Source organism: Lepisosteus oculatus, chromosome 6 (assembly GCF_040954835.1).
Source record: "Lepisosteus oculatus isolate fLepOcu1 chromosome 6, fLepOcu1.hap2, whole genome shotgun sequence".
Classification (NCBI taxonomy): Eukaryota; Metazoa; Chordata; class Actinopteri; order Semionotiformes; family Lepisosteidae; genus Lepisosteus; species Lepisosteus oculatus.
In genome coordinates this window covers 583,571-610,482 of record NC_090701.1, presented here as the reverse complement: position 1 = coordinate 610,482, position 26,912 = coordinate 583,571, and the positions used below count along the sequence as shown (strand labels likewise).

Sequence of the window (26,912 nt, the reverse complement as noted above, 5' to 3'; positions counted from 1 at the left end):
TTAAGACTGTAATGTTTAATAGTTATTACTCGATGTGATTATATTATATGGGTGCTATGCAACATTGTGATGGTACAGTATATATAAGAAACACATTCAACTCACCCCATTACTGTAGCTCTCCACTCTGCACTGAAGCTAACAAGTTGAGCACGTGGCCTGGGATCACTGTAATGTGGTTTTGAGTAACAGTTTCCATAAAAAAAGTACAAAACCAAAGGACAGCCCTTTGTTCAGGGGTGAGAATGGTGTGACTCTTCCCGTTGGGGCAGTATTTTACTTTTTTAGGATTTAGATACTGTTGAAATAGACACCACATCCTCAGGAACTTGAGTGAAATGTTACAAGAGGACTAAACAACTCCAAAGAGTCCTTCTAGTGTAGATTTAATTTCCTTTATCCTTACATTTATAAGAACAGGCCTGGTCAGATTCAGATTCAGATTTCAGGTTATAAATTCTTGATAACTGGAAACCTGCAACGCTTTCTTCAAGAGATTTGATGGTGAACCCTTTGGTTTAGATTTTTCCTGTTTTTTTTTTGTTATTTTCAGCTACATTTTCTGTTCCGTTTTTCCCCCAAAATGGATAACATACAATTCACACAGAAATATATGCAAATGTTTGTTTCCCTTTCTGTGTTTCACATGTACAGCAGAGAAGCAAAGCTGCACTGCTCCCCGAATCTTTGAACAACCCAAAATACACAAACATGGTTCAAAATGAGTTTACTGTACATCTGACCTGTTTTACACTGGCTTTTTAACCACGGGTAAGTTATCTGACTAACAAAGGCCCCATACAATACAGAAAAACATGAACACATCTTGCCAGAGACTTAAATATCTACATCTTGATTGTCTAGCTTTGTCTGAAGACATGACTCACTTCCAGGTTTGGCCTGCAGGGGTCGCTGTGCACAATCCTCGGGACATGGCAGGGAATTGTCCTTGGCCAGAAGCTCAGACAAAGCAGTCCATGTACTGCAAACGCAGTGCTTTGGAATGCAATCAACCATGCAAATAAATGAAGCAACAGATAACGAGGTCAGAGAAGTCATGCAAAGCAGTCTTGTGGTATCTTCCAAAGTTTGTTCTTTGAGTAGATTTAAGAAGAGTCCAGAGGTGTAAGAAGCTACTCTTCCAGATGTCCTCTGTAGTCCTGCTTCCTGTTTGGGCTACAGAGTATCATGTCCTTTCCTTTGAGTTTTGTAAAACTAGTTGCAAGCACTTAGACAGCGTTGTGTCCTCATTGTGTTGCTTAGCAGTATATGGCTTCCTGTTACTAGTTTGGCAGTGAAGAATGACCAAAGACTAGGAGGTTCCAAGGGGGTGTTAAAAGTTTCATTAGCAACAACAAAGCAAAAAGACAGATTCACTCAACACATGGGATCTGAGAGAAGAAAAGTGCTCTATCCCACAACACAGCTCCCTTTAATAGTCATCATAGGTGTTGAGATCTGTGAAATAGGCATTAGTGTAAGTCTTCCCAGCAAGGTGAGGCTGGAAATATTTGTTTCTTTCCTCCAAGATAAGGTTATTTTTATTGAAAGCCTGAAAATAAAAAAGAGACATTAGTGTCAGAAATATGTGACAGATGCATCAGGTGAATACAACATTGATTTCCTCAACCACACAGAGTGTAATAGTATCAACACTGTGATTATGACTTGTCTTACAAATCACTTGGAGATATGAGGTGATTTCCTCTAAAGCCCAAAGCACAGCATTCTCTTTCAAACAGGTGTCCAGATTATTGCTGTTCATCATAATTACATATGTATTACTTTGGTATTTTGTATTCTGTGCATTAGTGCCTTAAATTCAATTCATTCTTAATTGTTGGGGTCAGATGGAGCACCTGGGTTGCACTGGGTCCTCTAGTCCAGAGGTGTCAAACTCACTTACTGTGGCAGACAAATTGATTTAAATGCAGTTCATGTGGCCATACATCCTATACATTATTACAGTTCTAGGCACAACTATTGTATTAATTTGTGGCATTCAATTTCATGTTTTTAAAATGTAATTTTTGTCAATGTGTTTTCATGAGATGCCAGTTTAGCAAAATGTCCTCATTACCCTCTGAGTATAGAGTTTTTTTTTAGCGTAAAGTGTCATAGGTGCTACATAAATGTCTGTTGTTTTGAAAAGAATGTTGTTCTTTTACTGGTGAAAATAAATGAATAACTTTCCGCACTGACACTTCAATTTAGGAACACTCAATTTATATGCATTTTTGCTACAATGAAGCATGTGTTTTAATACAGTAACTGTTTTGTCACTGTTCAAAGCCATTTTCACTAGAACAAAGTAAAGGTGATTCACCGCTATTTATAGCTTTATAGCTATTTCACTTGTGATCTTCCTTATGTGGCCCAAGATCTGCAAATACCACACGTGAAATACAGAAATAGTGGAGAGGCCACTTTTTGTTTTTATGCTTCTAAATTATGGAACTCATTATCACTCTTTATTAGGCAGTCAAGCTTGGTACACTGTTTTAAAAAAACATTTGAAAACATATCTTTTTAATGTAGCTGTTAGTTAAATTAGTTTTTAATTTTTTTGTATTGATCTTTCTATTTTATTTATACTTTATTGTTTTTATTTTTATTTGTATAGTTTTATTAACTTTCTTAATTTTTTTATTTTTTAAAGCATAAATTGGCATTTATATTGCTTTTTTTTACAACTTAATGTACAGTATATCTTTAAATTGCAAGATTTTATTTTTATGCTTGGTTTGTAAAGCACCATGAGCTTCTATTTGTATGAAAATTGCTCTATAAATAAAGTTTATTATTATTTATTATTATAGTTATTATTACTTAACAAGTTTTAGTGTTGAATATTCTCCATATTTTAACATTTTATGTATAAAAAACTTTAACAACACAAAGAAAGCAAGGAAAAAAATTCCTGTTCGTAAAACTGCAAACTGAAAAAGGTGATCAATCAAAAGACATCTGCATTGCCTTGAACTTGTGCATGTTCAGCTGTTTACAATTTTTACATATTTTGTCTTAACTACTACTAGAAGTTTTTGCTACTGTACTAATTTAAATTGACTAACAATAATAGTAGCAATGAATAATGTTGCGTGATTTCCTAGACTTTAGTTACATACATAGTAATGGGAATGTAATTTGTAATCTGAAATTTTGCACATCAAACGTTTTTGAATGATTTGCCTTCGCAAACTGAGTGACGAATGTATACACAACATCAATTGGCAGGCTGTAGCTATGAAGAGAAAACTGAGTTATATGTGCTTTGAGATTAGCCTTCAGCATCACCTGTAAAGTCTGCTGAAAGGATTGATAACAGGGTGATGGAAAGTGAGAAGCAGCTTGCCTTGATTCATCATAAACTGAGTTTTAGTGTCAGTGATTTTGGCAAACAAAACACTGAATTATACTGTCGACAATACATAACACTATGGCCTTAATATCAAAGATACTGAAGTGGCAAAGAATTCACTTCTACAACTACTGCTATTGCTCTTTGGCAACAGTTCCCTGTACAAATCAAACTGGTTTCAATTCACTCATACAAAGAAATATAACTTGCTCCACATCTTTTAGTCCACATAACATAATAACAAGATCCTTATTACCACGTTAAAAAATCTCCTTTTGGGATAGTTTAACTAGATGGTTTTAGCGAGATCAATGTTGGTACAGTTGCTGAGGTTGCTCCACAATTTGGAGGAGTTTGGAAGAGGTGTCTTAACAGGTGTTATCATGACATAATTCCCCCCCCCACTGCATTCATGCAAAAACACCCCCCTGCCAAACTAGACCTCCTACATCTTCAAACGGAGCCACTGAGATTTGACTGGAGGTGGAGAACCACAAGGAGCAAAATGTTTGTGAGTCCGATATAGTAACATCACTTAAGGGGCCTGAGGTTCAGACAAGATGCAAACCCTGGCCAAGAGATTCAATTTGCGAATGCAAACATGGACCCAACATGATGTTGGGGTAATAAAAGGAAAAGGTACTGGTAATCCCTACTTTCAAAAACACCCCCCAAATATCTCTATTAAGGAAATGGCAAAAACATTAACAAATGACATACTGTGCACAGAATGGAAGTCCATTTATCTCCCAAGTTTAGTGGAAATGCAATGTAACCATCACTGTCTAAACCATGAATCTGCTGTGTAATAAGGTTTGTCATAAATGGAAATATATTAATGAGCAGCAAATTGAACTGTTTTACTTGACCAAGTATCACAGAGTGACAAGAAATGCTCAAGTATGTAAAAATGCTGAAATTAGAATCTGTGAAAAAATTCTGAAGAACATTAATGGCTTCTGAGCAGATGAGTCAAACTGAGTTAAAAATTAAAAGCTGATATAAACAGAAGTGAAACATTTCAACTAACATCTGACATTTCTTATTTTGTCTACTTTTCTCATCTGAAAGAAGAAGTACAAAAGTAAAATGAATATGGAACTGGACTGCATCCCTGTACATCATATCGGTCCTCTTCTCCTGATAAACAGGCTGCAGACTGTTGTTGAACTGAATTTAAATGATTAAAATACACAGTATATGCTGCACCACTTTCACCAAGTCTCAGTTTTGTAATCTTCCAATCCACTAAAGATATGTATAGCTATAAATCTAAATAATATCCCTATTATGCACAAGGTACAAAAGAGAATTAAAATTTTGGTGACTATTGTGCTTGGATATCTGTCGATTAAAACAGCATATCTTCTACAATACATCACCCATAGCCTCCAACATGATATAATTGTGTACACTGTAATTTGACTTTGGATGTCTTCATTGACAAATGAAACTGTTTTACTACCAGGTTGTTACTTTCAGTGTACAAGAGAACATCGACACAGAAGAGCCAAAATTACTTAATTGCTTGATGTTGCCTTGGTAATAGAGATTCATTTGTGCATCAATGGATCTAATAAAAAAAAAAACTTAATGAAGCTGTATGAGGCAACCACAATGAATTTGTACAGTTCTGATTCATGATTACACTGCCTTCCCACAAGTTTTAGAACTACTAGATGGCATGGATGATGGTGCTGTCTGGAAAGAGAACTCAGGACGCAGACCTGCCACAGGCAAGGGGTTTGCAGGAAGTGACGGAAATCGGCAGAGGTTGGATAATCAGATGAAGAAATGTTGGTCAAAGCTAGTAGGAACTCTCCAGGCCCCTTGATATCCCAATGTTAGAAGACAAAGGTTGTTGCATGCTGTGGTCATCCAATGGGAACAGTATGGACACATCAGGCTGTGAAGAGGAATGGGGAGAATGATCTTCAGCAATGTATCCTGGAGTTTAGCAGGAAGTGTGTGGTTCTTTGTCAGAACTCTCCAAGGCAGTGTGGAGCAGCATCAGGACAATGCACTCCTCAACCCCACGTGACATTAGGCAAGGATACTTATGGGTTAAGGAGATGCAAAACATGCCTCCTGCCCCCTTGTACTGTGTTCTGTCAACAGCATGAGCATGACTTCCATCCAGTCCAGGAGTGTTCACTGCAATATCTGCAAGTCCCTATGAAATATCAAGAATGCTTCATAACGGTGTGGGGTTGAGGTCAGGCATAGGGTCACTCACAACAGGTGGTCTGTGAAGATCTGTGAATTCTGTTTGGTCCACTCTGCTTTCAATCAGGCTTTCTGGAGCAGGTCTTCCACCTATTTATGACAGCAGTCCAGAATGGATGCTGCTTCCACAGTTGAGGCTGCCGCATGTTAGGTTTTCTTGCAGGACTTGACTTGTGACACAAAGGAGAAGGCACAATGAAACACGAACTTAGGAGTGCAGACTCCTCTGGAATAACTTACTGTTAAGGCAAGGCGCATTGACAGGCAAATAGCATGTAAACAGACGCCAAGTCAGTGTGTTTTTCATTTGTATTTTAGATAATGACTTAGAGGGAACTGAGGAAAATTATCATCTGTGTTAGTTTCAGTATGATTTTGAATCAACAGCTTTGCCTTAAATTGTCAAATTCATTGATCAGTATTTTTGTTCCATGTTCACCCACGTCGCTTGTTTTAACATTTGCATGCACGATAAAGACAGCTGACGGATTCCCCAAATTCTCTATGAACACACCGCCTTTCTTCATTGGCCAGTTCCAAGATGCCCATCCGGAACTGCATGGGGCAATGGACTAAACTCAACTACACCTGATGCAAAAGGTTTTAAATCAGCCAAGGATGGTTCTCCTCACCTGCATTTCTGCACAGCAAAGCCTGCCTACAACACAATTCTCTTCCTCGTTTGCAGAGAAGACAGCAGTGCACGTGTCTTTGGTGGATTGTTTTACACCCCCACATGGCTTTTGGTTGTTTGAAACACAACCTTTGAGTCCCCCAGATCACATTTCTCACTCACCTTAATGGCTTCCACAGAATCATATTTATCCAGCTTGTTGATGTGGTTTGTGATGCTGGTGTTGAGAGGCGCCGCTGAGATGGGGTGGACGACAGTAGCGTCGTGAGACTGCTGCTGGTACCTCTGGCAGTACGTGTACACCAGCAAAGTGATCAGACAGCCCAGTATCGAGCTACTCAGACCCACGGCAATCATGTGGAACAGGTTAAAATCTGCGGAGCGTGACACAAATTACTTATTGAACAGTTACACAGCTGTGTGGAAGTTCACTGGAAATATTGCTGAACTTTAAATTAATGAAGAACAGAGCGCCTGAGTAAATTCAATTCTGAGCAAAGATCCATTTAAACTAAATATACATTGTGACATATAAAATACAGTTTTGCTGTAGGTTTCCTACCATTTGAAGTACAAAACTACACATTGTACTTAGGCTAACATATCTTTAATCATATCAGCAAAAATGGATAACAGCATGGATCAGCCACTTGAAAGTACAGTAGGTGATGAAGACCTTTATCAACCAGAAACTAGATCCTCAATTACTTTACACCCCAGTAAAGGAAACAAGTGTCGCTGTATAAAATCTTACCTCCACAGCGTCTCTCTTCTCGGCTTGATCGCGCTATAGAGATTTCTGGGAAAAATAATAAAATTAATTGTCCTCATTATACTGATTAATGAGATCTTTAACAGCATTGAGTTCTACAGCCAAATGTAACCTTAAATGAAACATATTATCATAAAATTCAAATGGTTAATGATTAAATCAGTACCTGTAGTGCTTTATCATAACTATAAAGTCTCATTAAAATGGATAAGGTAGATTTTCCTAGGTGCTATAAGTTTTTATATAAAATTACAGATTGAATAGTGATACTTGCTGTACAGTATTATCAGGTCTGTGAGGTATAATCAGGATGATCTGTTTTTTTAATAAAGTGTAGTCAACAACTAAATTTGTAATGTTTGATATTTTTTCAATGTCTTAAGAGCTCATAAGTAGAGCATTATTTTAACGTTCATAGCTGAAGAATGAAAACTATTCCACCTTCTGCCCATGACTGTAATACAATAATTTCTCTTTTAAAGTTCAATTTCCCACAAAAACCTGGGGGCCCATAAGTTTTCCTAAGCACATAAACTGTAACAAAACCACCGCACAGGGAGATAAAATTTCACTAGACATAAATCGGTTTAACTGCACCCGCAGCTTCGCAGAACTTAAGAATCAGACAATTGTTAAGTTCCAAGGGGGGGTGGGGGGTAAGATTGTGAAAAACTACACATACATAATTATTCATAAGATTCATAATAATATAAATAAATAATTACAATTATTTTGAAGTATAACAGAGCAAACGCATGGTTCTTTTGCGCTAGAGAAAATGGTATTATTATTATTGCCTTGTATCGTGGAATAAGCAAATATTGGCATTATTCAGTCGTGTAGTACACAGGCTGATTGTTCATGATCCAAACCACAATTCCTAAAGAAAAGCAGAAAAACAATTTCTAGCAAACCGCGGGATGAGCTTTTTCGGTGGGTGACTGAGAAATGCGACTGTGCAGCTCTGCCAAACAAGACGGGGGGGTGAATCAGATCTCGTTCGAGAATCCTGGAGTCAAAGTGTCGCGGCACGTCTCTTGTTCCTCTGCAGGCCGGGGGCAGTGCATGCAGCCTGGCTCACGGCTACAGAAAGTCACTGTACACACCTGGTATGAGGTTGGAGTCGGACAGGCAAGCCCTGGCCTCGGTGTTGTTACCCCAACACTGCTTTCCAGTCGGGAAGAGCACATCGCAGCGACGGACGCGGAGCTGCGTTCCGGAAGAGTCGCAGTCGGACCACCGGGACCACTCGGACCAGCTCTCTGAGGGGAAGGGGGGCGTGGGGGTGTGCAGACAGACGGTCAGTCAGCTCTCAGAAAGTCTGTTCCACCCAAGCGCAAGGAGGAGAGGGGGATGTGACGTACCCTCTGTTTGTAAAAACACCTGCTCTCTCGTTTGTTCAAATCCTTCCACAATTAGTGGTTATCTAGTCAGGTGCGCTTTCTTATTAAAAACAAACCCTAACACCCTCACTATAACGGGTCTGATTCTGCAATGCGAAAACCTATTGTTTTTTCCACTTCCCCGTATTTTAATCAGAATCCGATCTTCAGTTGTGATTTATTTTGGAGCCGCTTTAACTAAGACCTCTGTAACCATTGTAAACCTAGTTTAAGGTGCTTTAGAGCAATACTGCACATTTCTTTTCTTATCTCGTTAAGCCTGCAGTGTTATCTGTTTCAATGAATGGTAGCAGAACGGTGTACTTGCAATACAAATGTTTGCTTTAAAACGTTCAACAAAGGGGAGTTCAGGAGGGATGATGACAACCAAGTCACTTTCACTCCAGCTGTTCTAAATCATAATTCCTGATATTATTTCCCATCATTCTGGTATACAGGTGCATCAGAAGGAAACCTCCCTCTTTTCTCGTGTGTTTTACATATCCCTCCTCCACTCCATCTCCACCCTTGGTCGACTTCTGACTCTTCACTGGAGTTCGAGCCTCCCCGTCCTGTGACCAGAGTGCTGGCCCTTGGCCAGGCAGGTAGACCTAATCTCACTATGCCTACTGTACATACTCCATACACCTCCCCAGTGCACCCAATTCTTGGAATTCCTCATTCCTCCTGAATGGGCTTCCTGTAGATGGAAGAGTAAAAATGAAGATACAGAAAGAGTGGTGTGTGTGGAGGGGGCTGAGCTGCAATCCAGCACAGTCTGGGTTTGCGTACCTGGGCAGGGCTGGGTGTTGCAGAGGGCCTCCTCCGTGTGCAGCCCCAGGCAGATGTCCCCCCCAAAGGCTGGGGGGGGGCTGGTGCAGGTGCGAGTGCGCATGTAGTGCCCCCCCCCGCAGGTGACTGAGCACTTGGACCAGGGCGACCAGCAGGACCAGCTCCCATCCACTGCAGAGGAAGACCGAGAGGTCAGTGGCTCCTGACAAGGTGCTGCTGCTGCTGCTACAGCTACTAATAGTCAGAACAAAAGTCGTGGGCCTATACAGCACAGAGGACTGCACCGACCACCACTGAGCAGAACCTCCTGGGTTGGCATGTGGCCACATGTTGTTCAGCCACTTCCAGCACAGAAATCCTGACTTATAATAACTTTCTGCAGGGTGAGAAGGGACGAGGAGCAGATTGAGCTGTGATCAGGACTGAATCGAAACCCCAGTCCATGGGCTACTTGTTCAGGACTTTATGGTGGGAATTTACTGGTAGGACTGAAGGACAGAAGGACAGAGGCCTGTAGTTGATAAGCACCTGCCTTCAAGCACTGGGAGTGCAGTTTGCAACCTGGCGGGGGACTTGCAGGTTTGAGTGGTTGAGTACAGGAGCACTGCTGACGTATATCACCCAGTAGCAGGAAGCAAAGAAAATATGGCCCCACACACAGATCATATGAAGGGGGGCCTTTAAAACTACAGGGATATGAGGAGCATTAGCGTTCATCTACGATCAGGGTTTATTTTTTCCCTTGATACTGTGGCTTGTTTACTTCCCTTGGCTCTTTCATCATTGCTGCAAAGTTACTAAGCAACAGGGGGTTGCAGTAATTGCTGAGAGAAGAAGGGGGGTTCTGGTTTTTACATCTGACTGCTTTCAGGTCCGTTTCTTGCCGACACACACTGGCCCCCAATATTTTGGATTATTAAAGGTAAACAAATCATCAGGATTGTTGTTTTAAGTAACATAGATGGTGCAGCGTGCAAGAGACATGGGACACTGATGCTTTTAATGCCACCTGGGGAGCACATGGGCCAAACACTTTCAGTGAGCGAGGAACATCAGGAGGGACCCTCTGGCACGAAAGCGCAGAGAGGGGCTCTCAAGTGCGTCGTCCACAGTTTTTGCTCTTGCAGTCCTCGCAGCCTGGGATGACACTAGCGTACTGTGACTGGGATTACCCCAGTGCAGAAGCACCACTGGCCTCCCGGGGGAGCTGCAGAGTGTGTGAGAGCTGGGAATGAGCCAGAGACAGGCGCACCGCTCCTCCGGCTAATGCTGGGTGTCCTGTAGGCCACCACGTCGAGGGGTGCGCGGCTCAGTGGTGGGCGGCCCAGAGGGGTGTGTACGCCGCCACTGCTGACCCGGAAGGAACGGGGTGAATAAGAATTGGCAACGGCCTGAACAGGGAGCAGTGGTTGCTGTTAATTTATTTACTGTTTGCATTTTCATGGGAAATGTAAATGCTGTACTGTATGTGACTGTATGGTTTTTTGCAACACCTTTTTGGACCATGTACTGTAGCTAGTACCACCCACATGTACTTGTAACACCTGAATCTGGATTGCTAATTACTCATTTATTCAGCTGATGCATTTATCCAAAGTGACTTACACAGCTGGGAGTTTTACATGAGCAATCCTGGTAAAGTGCTTTGCTCAAGTGTACAACAGCACTGTCATAATTACACAGTCTTCCTAATAAAAGCCAAGTCTATTTCTCCTCGCCAACAACATTCCGATTATTGATTTGAACCCACAACTGTCAAGTTAAAAGTACAGAACCTTAACCACTGCTCCACACTGCTGCCCAGGCAGTGCAGCATTACAACATTAAGGCCACTCTTAATCCTGCTTGGTGACGTGAATGTGGCACAGTCTTCAAGCAAAGTTAACAATTTCTCCAAAAGTTGCCGTACAATGACACAGCTTTGAATTATCGCAAATCCATTTGCTGCATTAAATACAATACTAGAGCGAAGGCCGGCAGTGGATACAGACTTGTAAGCAGTCCAGTCCACACTGGACGAATCAAGAGGGAAAGGGAATCGATGCCACTGACGAGCAAACAAAGCCTGCGCAGCCTACAATTTAACAAGAGCTAGAAGTTAAAATCGTATTATCCAATTTCTATTTGACTGTTTCTGTTCCTGACCTTTCATAAAGATTTTTTTTAATTCAATTTCAGGAAAACAACAGTTCGAACATTTATGAAGAAAAACAGGGGCTCAAAGGAAATGTTCACAAGGGACAGGAGAAACCAGCTGACCACACTCTCATGGTTTTTATGTCAGCGGGGTATCAGGGGTATCTAAGTTACACCAAACCTTGTGAAACCGCCTTCCTGGCTACAGTTAGACCCACAAGCTGCAGACTCTGAGTCTGTAGCATGGGAACTGAAAGCAACGGACAAGGGCTCAGAGGTTCATCCCTAAGGGCTCTAACACAGAGCTCCCAGAACACAGCAGCAGGAGAACATCGTCGGCAGGCGTGGGAGCCTCCACCTGCTTTCACTCATGCTTCAGTGCTAAACCGATCTGCTGATCTGTTAAGTTTTAAAAGGAAGAGAAAGAATTGTTTCCGAGTGCATCCTGAATTTAGAGCAGTCTTCAATTCCCTATAAAGTGACGTGATTTGAGACAAGAGAAGAAAGTCATCCTAGCCCTGGTAATGACTGTTAAAACAGCGAGAACAGACGGTCGGTGGGAGGGCAAAACCGTCTCCTGTGACGCCCTGTTGGAGCTCAGAGTGGAGTGGAGCCTGAGATACAGCAGACAGGAAATCCCAGGGAGTGAGCACTCCTCCCTCAGATCCTGAAACCTTTGCACTCAACTCTTAAGCAACACACACAGGCATCAGAGTGGGATTATTGCAGATTAAATGCTTACTGTCAATGAATGTGAAATGCAGAATGGTTGCTGTCTGGCATAAGACAAAGCATGATTTTTTATAGCCTCATCAAGATAATATGAACGATAGTATCCTCTCACCTCACAAAAGAAAACAGAAAGTAGCTTAAAATAAACTGTTTTTCTTACACTGATTTTTCTAGGAGGACCCTAACCCTAACTCACTGAGAGAGCCCAACAGCAACTATTTGCTTTTTATTTGTCTTGAGTAATTTCAATAAGACCTAAAGTATCTATATTATAAAAAATCTTTAACAGTGTAAAGACAATGTTCAGAAAATGAAAAAGTCGTAAACAAAAGTTCAGATGCAGGTCAAACCCTAAAATTTTAAATTGGGGTTTGGCTGAACATGTGAAAAAAAATTTGTTAAGGAAAACATTTCCCTCAAGAAATATGGATATTCTTAAAAACGTAAAGGTTTTTAAGAATTTTCCACAGAAAATATGTCAACTAGGAAATAAAACCCACTTTTTTGGTTTACTGTTCAAATCAACTTCAGGTCTTATTTTAAGAAAACTAAAGTTAGATGTTCTTTTTTTTTGTATTGTTTATCGAATCTCATCAAAATTAGGGAATCTATTACCCATCTCAGAGTTTAAAATAAAAAAGGTGGCTTTTCCAAATCGTTCCTTTTATGAGAGGTAAAATCATCATTTACAAAAGCCTTTCTTGTTTATCGTGTCACCTTTGTCAGAACAATGGTATTTAGCAATTAAGAGCTAATTTGTGGACATAATCTGGGACTATATTTAGGAAGCTTTTCCATTTCATAACAATGCTAACAACAACATGTATCTCCCTAGCTTTTCCGCAAGTTCTACTACAAAGTAAGGTGCTGAGATTCTCTCACCTGGGCAGGGAGTGATGTTGCACTCCTGGTACTCCAGAGAAGGCCCCAGGCAGGGCATGCCGCCATATCTGGGCTCAGGGCTGTTGCACACGCGTTTCCGACTGCGAATCCCGCGGCTGCAGTCGCGGCTGCACTGGGACCATGGGGTCCACGAGGACCAGCCTCCGTTGACAGTGTGGGCTGTGAACCGCCCGGAGCGCAGCAGGTCTCCTGGAGAGGCACAGCATGGAGAAAATGTGAAATTCATTTTCCAGCAGCAACTCTCTGTACAAAGCAAGAAAAAGCAACACCAGCCTGAAGTCACACTGTCTGTCTGAGCACTTACATTTGCCATCAACATGGTTTTTGGCCACTCATTTAAGGCTTTTGTCACTCAGCATCATTCATTTGTGTATGAATGTGGTGGTTTCATCTTAATGTTAACCCTAATCCAGCCCTTCACTTTGACAATCCGAATCCCTGCTGGGCAGTTACCCTGGTGCCCTGGCCAAATTTCCCCCTGGCCTTTACCAGTCATGGCCTCCTAATAATCCCCCTCTCTGGACTGGCTTCATCACCCTGCTTTCCTCCCCACTGAGAGCTGGTGTGAGCGGAGAGTACTGGAGCATCATCCAGGTGGGTGCTGCACACTGGGGGTGGTGGAGGCGATCCCCAATACCTGTAAAGCACTTTGAGTGGAGTGTCCAGAAAAGCGCTTTGTAAGTGTAAGGAAGAATTTCTATTTTTTGGGGCAGGTAGGGGCAGTGCAGACTTCACCACAGTGGCTCATCCTCTGTCGTCTACCCTGGGCCCATGACAGGTATTTCACTATCTGCACACAGCTCTGCAGCGGCCTGAGACTATGGTCTCCATCTCATGACTGTAACTGCCCACCACAGCCTTTCACTTCTTCATGAAACTCTTCAATCTTAATATTGCTGCACGAAAAGATCCATATGCTGTTTAACTTTAGCTGTTCAGATTCCCATTTCCATTACCTGAAACTTACACATTCACTTGTATAAAGAACATATCAGCACAATAAAGATAAAGATTAAACTACCAAAGATTCGCTAAACATCTGTTGTTTGTTTCCAGTCTGTAATTGTTTGTTACAACCTTTGTCGCTCAGTGAAAGCAGGAATTTAATAGGATGGAAGCAGTGCTATGGGGTGCATCGTCCAGAAAATTAAAAGCATCTGGGCTCCATACAGCATTCCTCTAACACAACCCTGGATGGATGGCAGAAAACTCCCAATAGGTCTTGAATACATCACAGCAATCTTGAGAGCAGTTATTAATCCCATTAACATATACTGTATAATAGATATAATAACAAATAAAGAATCAAAAGTATGCCATGTCTAAAACCGTTTAACTGGAAAGATGGCTATTTTGTGAAGCTACATTCCTTTTCACTTTAACAGATTTATTTTGAAAGTAACTAAAGCAGGAGTGCGCTGGGAGCAGCTCTGGGACCCACTCTGAATGCAGTTGATGGGGTTTAAAGATCAATACCTCTCCTGAAAAAGGAGAAATTCAAGAGGCAGTCTGAGATTTCACTGTATATAACAGTTCAATATGAACCTGGTGCCCCCGGGGAAATCAGTAATACGATCTTACCTTCATCGGTAATGCTGTTTAAAATGCACTGCTCTATTCTGCTGGACAGTGCCTCATATAATCACATGTAAGCAAGACAATGAATAAGGGTTCGCAGTACTCCAGGGGGTTCCCTGTTCTCTAAGGAAGAAATCGGCACCACATTCTTCAATCTGCTGTATCCTTTTAATATCAAGAATGGGTCTATAGCTTCAATTAGCCTGAATGGCATTCAGGGCATCCCTACAGAATATCGGGGATCCTCAGATAAGAATCAGTGGAAACCCCAGTTAGACTCCAGGAGTCGGATACAGCAGGTCAACGGCAGATGGAAAACAAACTGGATGTCAAGCACAAAACTAGTAAAAATGTGTTAATCTTTCCTTAATGAAGGTTGGGGAATAATTCATTTACAATCATCATTAAGAATAAGAAACTGTAACAGAGTGTCAGCAATGCTCTGGTGAAACTGAAAGCACTTTTAATGACTTGAGGCCAGATCCAAAACATGCATCAACAGCAGCTGTGATTAATCACATTAAGAGGCAGATACCCTCTGCTAACCTAATCACATATGAATTCAAGACTTTTGTTGAAGGGAATAAAACAAGTCATACTAATATAGTGGCAAGAGCTACAAAATTAATAAAACCACTTATCTGTGCGCGGCAAACCAAAACTGCATTTAAAGCCATGACTTCTGTCCAAACAATAATCTAAAATTATGTTTCAGACCTATTATTCCGCATCTACAAAAAGGCCTAAAACTGTTCTAATTTTAATTAAAAATGTTTTTAAAATGTTTTAAAGCTTAACGAGGCTATTGTGAGACTATCATGTTGGAACATCAGTAGGGCAGCAGAAGTCTTACAAAAAATACAACAGTTCTTGGTTCTTACTGCAAGACCCTGAGCAGTTTTCACCTGCTGCAGAGACTGGCACCGTATCAGACACTACTCCTTTCGTGTGGCCATGCCAGAGTTCAGTCGCTTCACAATACTGGTTCATGAGCAGTCTGGAGGCCCCTTTTCATTGCCTCTCTCAATGACCTGCATGCGGCAGATTTATTTCGATATTGAGGGGTCCACCATCTTTTTCAACTGTTCGTTCTTTTCCATATATCAGAACGGCCTGTGGCCACTCCGTGACATTGGAACCCACCTTCTAGATTAAACAGAGTTTAATTTAGTAGCCAGTATAAAAAGTTCTCATGGCTTAATAAGGGAAAACGTTTTAAAACAGGGTACAAATTAGCAGAATTGAATTGACAAAATGTTTACAAACTGTGTGCCTTCATACCTATTAGAATCTACTATGATCTGTATCATTTCTCAAACCAGCTGTGTTGAACATTAAATAAGGCCTAAATAATTTTGGTTTAAATGAACTTTGGACCAGCCTGAACGTGGAGGGGTGACACAAGCAGGTTAATCTTAAACAGATTTTAGAGTACAATATCTTTGGCTTCTCTTTAAGCACTATGATGACTCTGCTGAATACATTTCCTCTGTTTGTTCATCTGTTTGTTACCAGCGTACAAAAGCTTTCGTGACCACTAACTACAGGGCTCAAGAGAATGTCTTTTACATGAAATATTACATCATTAATAGGCACATTCACACCCACCTTTGGTTGGGATTAAGTGTGTCCAGACCCATTACTCCCAGTGAAACCTTGTAAGTGTGTGTGTACCCAATGCAGAAGGTACTGTTGGGGTCATGAGAGAAATGATTGCGCAGCGGTTTAAAGTGCAGTGTGCTCAGTATTAACGAGTCTTACAGCTCACTTTCTCTCAGCTATATAGTTGAAGCCTGTACACTGGCTTCCTTTGAGAAACAGCTGTATGAGACCCATGGATCAATAAGCTACTAACTACCAAATAGACAGGATGGGCTGCATGGCCTCCTCTCGTTTGTAACCTTTTCCCACGGTCTTGTCATCTGTGATCCCCCGTGCAGTATAAAAGCTCAGAGCTGTAATGGCTGCTACTTATTGCTGAGCCTGACAGGAATAATTTTGTGGCGGCTTGCTGACATGCTCGATAGTGTCCGTCTATATGGAGAATGCTCCATAGAAATTGGGGGAAACAAAACCCCATTTTTGTAAAATGAAAAAGAAGCACGGATATACAGTAAACTTTAGTTCCATAAAATGTATATATACAGTAAATCTCTCTATATAATTAAAGATAAGAGAAATACTGTAGAGATCATCTAGGATCCTTCCTAATATCACAAGGGTTTTGGCCTAGTTGAATTTAAATGTGAAGTCCTCTGTGATAACATTTTTGGAACTTTACTCTGGTCTCAGGATATTTTAAAATTAAACTGTGCTCCGATATTTCTGCAGTATTCAGCCAACAATCTTACAATGGTTCTAATAATTGCAAACCCAATCTACACAACTCAAAATATCTGTGGTGTAAATTAACCATAATCAGACCACAGGGTCAAACCCTTTTGGAAATGACCCAGTTTCGAGGGAGAAGATGCAGAAACAAGACTCACTGACCACCTCAGCATCAACCCGAATTCAAGCCTTTCAACACAGCAAGATGTCTCTATCCTCCAGCCTTCGCAGATCGACAGAGACTGCTGGGCACGGACGGGAGGGACAGCTGTGCTGAAGCAGCCCGCGCTGGGGCCAGGTCCAAGGGGAAGCTCACCGTCGGTGGAGCAGCCCGTCGAGCCATCGCTGGAGCAGTAGCGCATCTCGATCCGCTGGCGCCCCACTTCCAGCAGGCTGAGCTCGGGCACTCGTGCCTTGCAGGTGTACCTGAAGCGCTGCTCATAGTGGCCCCCATTGTCCGAAATGTTGACGGGTGCCCAAGGCGTCCAGGGCGTTGTTTTCTTCATCTCGGGGCAGGAGAGGGTGTTGCAGGACTGGTACTCCTAGGGACATCATAACTGTATTATTACCCTCACATGAAATCCAACATGTTTCGACTCGAATAACTTCAGTGATTTAGTGTCAAGCTCAGCACCGTCCCCGAGTTTCCTACCGCCGTTCTGCTGGCTCATGTGAAACGTCCCCATTACACTCTGTGCTGAACATGGCAAGAAGCAAACAACTCAAGCAGAAAAGGTCATTGATCAGGCTGAATTCATAACATGGAGTGGGCAAACTCACAAAATAAAAATGCTGCAGCTGTGCACAGCTGAAAATGGCATTTCAAATGGATTCTAATCAACACTCCTAACAACCAACAAACTGGTTTCTTAATGGCTTGATTTAGCTGGATCATTACATTTCAAGGCATTTGGGACTAAAACTGTTTACGCACTTCTTTTGTAGCCCACAGTTATCTTTATAGAATACATTCTGTATTCTTAACAGCATGAATTAAGAGTCATAATTTCTGTGATTTAGAAATAAACAGCTTCACTTTCACATTCCTATTAAAATCCTCTATTGTCTTTTTACACTATTTCTCCAGTGTTCCTGGTCTTGTCTCTTATACAGTATCTTCTTTTAGGCTCTAGCTCTTCATGTGTGGAATCCATACTTACTGCATCTACTTCCCCATCTAATCTTTTATTTGCATATAATAATAATAATAATAATAATAATAATAATAATAATAATAATAATAATAATAATAATAATAATAATAACAATTATAACAATTATAACAATAATAATAATAATACTTTATTTATATCCATACCAAGGATGCTGTACATTCTGATAAACGCTGACAAAAATGTACAATAAAAGGTAAAAGTGAAAATGAAACAAAACCGACAGGATAGAATGTAGGATAATTAGACACGGGCCCTTGTAAAAAGATAAGTTTTGAGTTTCGATTTGAAGACAGCAGCGACAGGAAAGTCACGATCCCCCAAAGTCTCGAATTTAGCCCTGTGTGCAATGAGCAAAGGACCTGCGTCAGCAAACCAGAACCTATGGGAGAGTCAGTTAGGAGGAGTTCAAAGATGCACAGCATGATGGAGCCAGATTGTTTAAAGCCTTAAAAGTCAGTAACAAGATTTTGTACTGAATATGTGACAACCAATGTAGACGCTTAAGTGTAGGAGTGATGTACTGCCAAGGTCTGGTATGAGTTAGAAGTTTGCTGCAGAGTTTTGGACATATTGCAACTTGCAGAGAAGAGAAGTTAGGAAATCCATAGAGTACACACTTTCAGAAATCAAACCTTGATGTTATAAATGAATGAATCAGACACTCAGCATCGGACATTGATAGAAATCGCCCAATGCAGGCAATATTTCTCAGATGAAAAAAGGTCAAATGTGACTCCAAGATTCTTGACTACAAGTGACGCACGAATGGTTAAGCCATCCACCATTACTGTGAAGCTGTCCAGCTTGTCCAGCTGACACTTGCTTCCGACTAGTAAAATTTCTGTTTTGTTGCTACTGAACATCAGGGAGTTTGATGTCAGACAGAGCTTGAGGCCACAGAAAAAAGAGATACATTAAGTGACGGAGGTGGGAGATCAGAGGGGGAAGAAGTTTTACTGTAAATCTGAGTATCATCGGTATAAAAGTCAACCTGAACCATGTTTGCATATAATGTGACTGAGAGGAAGCATATCAGTAATAAAAAGTAAAGGGCCTAAGACTGAACCCTGCAGCACACCGTGATTGACTGGGGCCAATGGGGGGTTGACGAGGACCAAGAGAAACAAAATGCTTGTCAGCCAGATAAGAGCAAAACCAGTTAAATACCCTACCACTGATAGACAAGAATGTTTACAGGTGATCGAGCAACACTGAATGATTTACTGTATCAAAAGACGCACTAAGATCAAGGAGCATAAGGATACTTACAGTCTCCGAGTCAGATGCAATAAGTAAATCATTCACAACCCTAACAAGAGCAGGTTCAGTGATATGATTGTAGCGAAATCTGAACTGGAGGGGTTCAAACAGATCATGGCAATGTGAGCCTGGAATTGATGTTCAACATGGCCTGAAACCTTGGATAGGAATGGAAAATTAGAGAATGGGGAAAAATAGTGAGCCATAACCCACTACAGCCTGCCTTCACAAGCAGTGGAACACATGCTTGGACATGGGAGACAGTATGGAAGGTACACTGTCAACTTCAGTGGGAAGAGAAGCTATTTCCCCCCATTTATTTATTTTGTGCAGCGTTTGAGTGACTGCCAGACCTTGAAGAAGTAGGATAAAAGAGCTCTTTGTTCATTGTTCAGCTTGTCACGGGAAAAGGATTCAAACGTTCAGGCTCTGCTCCCTAAAGCTAAAGTAACCGGTTAGAAAGACCAAGGATACAAGATGCCGAAGGATGCACCATGAAGGATTTATATTGTGTTTTTAGGACGAACAATTTATTTCACTGAGAAACACCTGTTGTTACTGTGTTACTTTGTAATTATCTAATTTCAGTCATATTTTATGACTGGAAATTTCACGACAGATGTGTTAAAAAAACCCTGCTGCTCTACAGTAATGGTTCAAACACCACACAGACAAAGACAAAGTGGCAAATTCGATTTTATTATTTCTGAAGGAAAGAAATCTGGTGTTTAAATGTTTAAAATATGCAAAACAAACCACTGTGATTACACTAACTGCACCTACTGTAACATTTTTAGCAGAACTAGGTATCCTTAATGGTATCATATCATAACAGTTATTACTATTGAAAGGCAAAAACAACCAAAACTCCCAAGAAGACTAACATCTGGCAGAGCAACCAGATACACCCTGGGGCTTTAGAGCAAGTCCTACACTTGCAGACTGAAGGAACGGAGCCCTTCAGTTTTGAACAGGGAAGACAATGAGGGGACCTGATTCGAGTATTTGAAATCCTCAAAGGCCCTGCCAAAGTAAACCAAACGAACAGTGAAATGGAAACCAGGGGACACAAGTGGAACTGCGTGGAAATTTAAAGGCGGAACAGGGGGAACTTCTCCACAACCAGATAAATGGAAACCCGTCCTCTCGTCTGTAACCTTTCCTCTGTTCTTCTGTCAACCCTGACTGCATTCCTGATTTAGTTTTCTATTTGTGAACGGTATTGAGATGGAAAAAATATTTTTTCTGACAGCGTGTTTTTGAAAAAATCCATCAGCTACACTCCTGCATGTTGTTAATCACTCTACTAATCACTTCTTACAATTACCCCCCCCCAGTGCAGCAGACAGCCCATTTAAATTGAGCACATTATAAGGCTAACTTTGAGTTGACGTGCACGCATACTGGTTAATTTTAGTCATATGCCAGCAGTGTTATGCCATAACATATATTAAAGTAATGTTATTTTTGCCTTTTCACAAAGCTGAATAATAAATACATCAGCATTTCTGAAAACTGATATCATCAGTAGAACACAATTTGGTATTGCACCAACCTTATCTAAGGCACAACCTGAATGTACTGGTAGAGGTTATAGTTTGGGAGTCTGAAATAGATCTTAAAACATTCACAGGACTGAGACGTGTCTTCAATGGAAGAGTGTGGGCCACACAGAAATTTTGTATTTTTGCCACACGTGCATACATGACTACTGAAACGAAGAGACTTGAAGCAGGTTCATGCTCATTAAAGAAAACATCATCAATCTAATCCTATTACTGCTATAAGTATTCACCAGAGGCTCTCCAATCTAAATCTGTGAATGTAACAGTTTCAGTACTACACAAGCTAATGCAGCCATATTAATAAAACAAAATACAATCCTAAAAAAATGTTACACCTCAGTAATTTTAGATTTAAGACTATTAAACTGAAACAACTCTGAGAAACGAACTTTTGAAAAACGCCAGAGGCATCGAGGTCAGCCCTGAGGACCAGAGGACACCAGTGAAAACTAGATTTATAGCAGCGGGAGGAGGAGGCACTTCGAACGCAGTGGGAGTCAGGAAGAAGGTACCCTCCCATGCAGCTGAAGCAACACCCTGGCGTCTTTGAATTAACTTCTCACTGGCAAAAGGTCCAAATGGACCACTTGGCCTTGTTCATAGCCTCTAATGTTCTTTAACTTTCCTATGTTTTGTAACAGATAAGTGATACCACTGGAGACACAAGGTCCATATTCTGAAAGTCCACAATATGTATTAAGGCCTGAATTAACATCTAATACAATTCAGTTAAGTTGTCACGTGTTGCTATTCCAAACAGGGACTTATTATAATCACTGGCCTTAAAGGGTCATTCATCCCAAACCACCTCAATCCTTCTATACCTTTGTAAGATATTTATGGTGGCTAGACAGGAAAAGAAAGCAAGGACTAACTGAGACTAAGCAATTGATGGCATCCTGCTGTGTTTAAAAACCTCAATGTGACACCCAAGCATCCTTCAGGGCACCTGCCCTCCAGCTGTTCCAGCTGCAGGCTGGACCAGTCTCTGGCCAGCTGACCACGTGCAGATGCTGTTTATTCTTCACCGCACATGCCAGCACCTTCGCTTACTCTTCTGTGGTTCTTTGTTGGGACGCCCTATGGGCTTAATACAGCTTGTGAAAATGTTATTCCTATATCTTTTTTTATTTCTGAGGTCTGCACAGGCACACTGACTGACTGTTCTCCGATTATGCTTGAATTTGCACCAGCTGTCGAAAAAGCCGGCTTTGGTTTCTTGAAGAAAAAGTAATAAAAAGACTTTTCAACATCATTATATTTACTCCAGATTTCACTTTCAAAGGAACTCAAAAGCCTCACACCTGAAGAAGGCTGCACAGCTGAAACCTTGTGTCTTTTTTTTTCTTTTTAACATGGAAGGACCTTTATCTGGGTTTGAACCCACAGCCTTCCAGTGAGGAGTCCAGAGACCTGATCGCATGCGCTCCTACATGAACATTGTTGCTTGGTCCAGCAGATTCTGGAAAGAATGTGCCATATTAATATTGCTAAATCGTTCTTGTATCATCTACCAGCGGATAACAGATACTTTATTAAGAAAATAATAATGCTAGTCTGTGCCTTTCAATCTGAATCCCAGAAGGGATATCCGTCTCGCCACACAGCTGCAACAACTGAACAACACACCCAAAACTTGATAGCTAGGACACCTTATCTGAGAGAGGGTGCACTTCGCCTGACACCCTGAAGCCTTAAAACTTTTAATCACTGAAGCTTTAAACATGGGTCGGCTCAAGAGGTCTCCCTGAACCTCAGAACTTGTGAGAAAAAAAAAACTCTTCCAGCACCATGAACCTTTTATGTGCTTAATAAAGTATGATGGCAAAGCACATGGATTGAATGTTGACGCAATACATTTTACATTTTACAGGATCACTTTAAACACTGAGCTTAAAACAATGCATTCAGAACAGGTGTGTAACTATGATCACCAGAACTGCTCTTTTATTTAAGTTTATGTCCAGATGTTCTCTGACCACTACTGACAAGTAATAAATCAGATTTTGATGAAGTTAGAGATTGGTTACATGAAATCCAACTAACCATGGTTTGTCCAACACCACTGCTGAGCAACGCAACCATTCCTCATGCTTTGCTGTTCACTTTGCTCTTAAAGAGTCTCCCCTGCTGTCGGTCCTGGATGATGTGGGTTGTATAGTTACGGTTCAGGCTTCGTAACTGGAAGGCTGTGATTTCTAACCTCGTCTGAGACATTTCCATTGGCTGCTCGAACAGAGTACTTCACCCAGACAGCTCCAGTAAAACAGCCAGCTGTGCAAATGGGTGTTAATGTACTGCAGGTCACGCTGGATAAAAGACTCAGCCAAACAAATTGGTAAGATGTGTAAATTATACAATATTACAGCATTTCCAGGTTTAATTGGCAAAGACGATCAAACTTCAAAGTCAGATATTAAAGTGTGTTCCAATTTTATTAAAAGTAGCCATTTTTATACATTGAACTGTGGGGCTCAAAAGGTTATTAATCATCTTTAAAAATCCTACATTAATTACATGGTGAGTTATCATCCTTTCCTGCTGATATGATATACTGTAATTGCACTGATAATCAGCAATGGACATGGTATCATTTGAAAGACTATTAAAACAGAAATACTTCTTGAAAAAGGTTATCAGTAGTTAATTAGGGACACATTCTTCTACTGTAGTATTATTTTTTTAGGGATTTAAGTTTGCCAATTAACATGGATGTAGTATATTTAATTAGCTGAACAATCACTTTTGTATGTTCTGTTAACCTCACAGGCTCTAATTCCATATGGTGAAAGGTAGACTGAACTTCATGTCTGATGAACAGTATTGCAAATCTGTCATCTGCAACACATATGATCAGAAGTTAGAGTAAACAGTTACAGTAAGTGAAAATCTAAATTCAAGGAAGAATGTGTTTCATGCTTCTGGTATTTATTTATTAACATATTTTGGTTCCCTGCAAACTCTCTTATGGGCTTGGTGTTAGAAAAGCACTGCCAATTAGCCCCTTCCACAAAGGAATATGTGGATACAGTAATTTTAAGTAATTTTAACAGACACAAAGCATGCTGGAACATTGCTGGATGAATCACAGATCATGTCTTTGAAATGTATCCACGAATTAACTGACAAAAGTAGCAGCTTGTACATTTATTTCTACAGTGTCATCCAGACGACAGACCAGTAGAAATGCTACAAGCGTATTATACCTGTACAGTATACCTGTATAAGTTATTATACCTGTGTCCTGTTCACTCTTTCACAAATATAAATTCTGGATCGGCAAGGAATTCGTTATTTGTTCCTCTATTTGAGACTTTTTTTATCTTTAATCTTTTAAGTATTAGGAGTCAGATTCCAACATCTTTAATTTGTCTGTGGGACATATGTTCCTATTGCATAAGAAACAAACCAGATTGACATTTTGTCCAGAGAGCAGATCAATCTCTAAGGCTCTGATGATTTACCTTTGAACAGCACTATATTATGTACTGAGTTAGTGTGAAAAATTAAAAAATTAAAGTGAGAATTCACATGTGGAATACCAGCAAAGAAGAATCATTTACAGCAGTAGCTGTTAAGTGGATGTGTCACTGCTTTACTGTACAATGAAGAGCTCTGATGACAGCTGAGTGGCTCAGCTGCACACCATCCACAGTCAGGTACTAAACCCTGAAGACAAGTGGAGACACAGCCCATCAAAAATTCAGCACCTCAGTCTTCAATATGTCAGAAAGTATTGGTTACGTGTTTTCAGAATATGAAGCACTATTCTGACAGAGGAACATCTCAAAGAAACGTTGATATAATGTGATTTGAAGTTCTGTAGTCTTCTAATGGTATTCTATTTTGCACAACGGAGTTGCAGATTACAACCTGCTTAATTGTATTCACTAATAAACATAGAAATCTAAAATTCTGCTTTAAGGTAAACTGCTTTTTATACAGTATATAAAGCAGAATCTTCAATGGTGGTATTTCCTTATGCCAACTAGTTGAGTGAAGCCCGAGTGAGTATTCGACATCAGCCTCTGAGAGCCGAGCGCGGGTTCGAGCTGAGTGTAAGGAGCGCGAGAACCGGCCAAGCCGAGCGCGGGTTCGAGCCGAGTGCGGACAGCGTGTGAAGCTACCGAGCCGAGCGCAGCTGAGTGGAGGTTCGAGCTCAGGTGCGAGGAGACACCTACCGAGCTGCAGCCTGGACAGTCCTTCCCTTTCTCGCAGGTGCGCCGCCGCGCCTGCACCCCCCCTCCGCACGGCGCAGTGCAGCGCTCCCAGGGCCCCCAGCTGGACCAGTACACATGCGGTGGGCAGGGCAGGTGCTCGTTACAGTATCTGGCAGGGAGAGGACAGACAGAGTCAGAGTTGGCTGTTTCCAGGTTCGGTTACAAACACGGGTGTATTTCCATAGATGTTTTTGACCTTAATGCTGACAGGAATATTGGATATCAAGAGATGGCTTCATTCTTTAAGGGGCTTCCCAAACTTCCTGGGAACCTGCAGGTTTGCAGGGATGCCAGGCAGGGATGCACCCCTGCTCCAGCCAGCACCAAGTCTCCTGTGAGGCGAATGGAGATGTCCGTGTGACAAAAGATGAGGGTTCGAGGGTTTGCCAGATCGGAGAAACTTATTTGTCCCTCCTCAGTTCTACCTGTGCAGTCCAGGAGTCAATGTACAGACAAACAAATAAGTAAATCGGTGATTCAAGACTGGCATGACATGACAATAAATTTAAAAAATGGACTTCTAGGAAAACTGTCTCTCGTGTGAACGTGTGTGTGTTTGTGTCTGTGTGTGCCCTGAGATAGGCTGGTGTCTATCCTGCACTGTGCCTGTTGCTGGCCAGGACAGGCTTCAGTGTCCCCTGTGACCCTGTATTGGAAAAAGCAGTTAAGAAAATGGATGTAGGGATTGATCCAGTATTTTGAAGCTGCTGAAGTCTGTAGCCTGGAAGTCTCACCAAATCAACAAGGAAGGTTTTACAATAATTAATATGAAACAGAAAATAATCAAGAAATCATGCAAGTTTCTAAAAGCACACAAACTTTTCTAAAAGATGGCGTATATACAGTATTTTATGTATACTAGAGTTAAGGTTTTATGAATCTATGCAAGAATAACATTACCACCAAACACTGGCTTCCTCACAGTCACACTCACAGTCAGACAGAGCCGATATCGCTCGTGTCCTAGGGAAATTTACACACCACCGGCTTGGATCATTTAGTTTACAGCTAATTGACCATTTGTGCTTCTTGGGGGATGAAAACAGACTGGAACCTCTAAAATCAAATTAGAAACTGAATATAATGAAGCATCCAAGAGATTATCACTGTTTATCCTCTAGCTTTTATGCTTCATACCAAAATAGCCACAAGACAATTTACAGTTCCATTTACCATAACACATGAAGGAGGTTCATTACAGAATAATACATGTTTAAAACAGTTTTATAATAAGCTACATACAGTATGCTAAAAATTGAAGAATTTTGTGAAAATTCAAATAATCTATTTTATAATGTTTTAATCCCACAATTATACTGTTTACTGCAAAATTCTCAACACTTAATGTCAGTGTTAGTGTGTTTCATTAGTGTTAATGTCAACAGCACTAAGAGTATGAGATGGATTTAATAACATCACTTTTAAATGAAATATAAATGTTGCTAAATATATACACACACAGGAGTTTTGTTTATTAGTATTGCAGGAAAAAATAAAGAGCAAATTAAGAGCAAAAAATCCTGAATATATTGAATTGAATTGAACACATTTATGCACATATATCGTTACAGAGGATCCAGTAAAGCCATTGAAGTGATATTGATTAGAGACATTTATGAGACATAATATCACAGCAAAATGAAGTTTGCTGTCTTCAGACACGTTTTATTTTGGATGAATAACCTATAACAAAGATGTCTGACAAAAGAGGAAGATTATATGCCTCCTGGTTAATAATTTATTGCTTTTTTGCTTGGCTGAGGCACACTGTCGATCTTCTATAGCTTCTCACCTGAGTGCCACCATTGTTTTTTCACTTAAACTGATTTTTACATTTTCTGAACC

General features: G+C 40.8%; 1 protein-coding gene across 2 annotated transcripts in view; it reads right to left on the bottom strand.

Moving 5' to 3' along the window:
• Positions 1–26,912, bottom strand: part of sema5a (sema domain, seven thrombospondin repeats (type 1 and type 1-like), transmembrane domain (TM) and short cytoplasmic domain, (semaphorin) 5A) — a 135,440-nt gene continuing 108,528 nt past the window's right edge. The window contains exons 15-23 of one of the 2 annotated variants that reach the window (XR_001479263.2): positions 25,029–25,176; positions 17,164–17,389; positions 12,918–13,127; positions 9,168–9,338; positions 8,100–8,255; positions 6,976–7,020; positions 6,384–6,595; positions 5,089–5,267; positions 1,467–1,552 (exon numbers count right to left, since the gene is read on the bottom strand). Coding sequence is in view for 1 of the 2 variants with exons in the window: in XM_015355020.2 (XP_015210506.2) it covers positions 1,433–1,552; positions 6,384–6,595; positions 6,976–7,020; positions 8,100–8,255; positions 9,168–9,338; positions 12,918–13,127; positions 17,164–17,389; positions 25,029–25,176 (1,288 nt within the window). In the remaining variant the exon portion in view is untranslated. Of the gene's footprint in view, positions 1,553–5,088; positions 5,268–6,383; positions 6,596–6,975; positions 7,021–8,099; positions 8,256–9,167; positions 9,339–12,917; positions 13,128–17,163; positions 17,390–25,028; positions 25,177–26,912 lie in introns of both variants that reach the window. The other variant, XM_015355020.2, reaches the window with a different exon arrangement.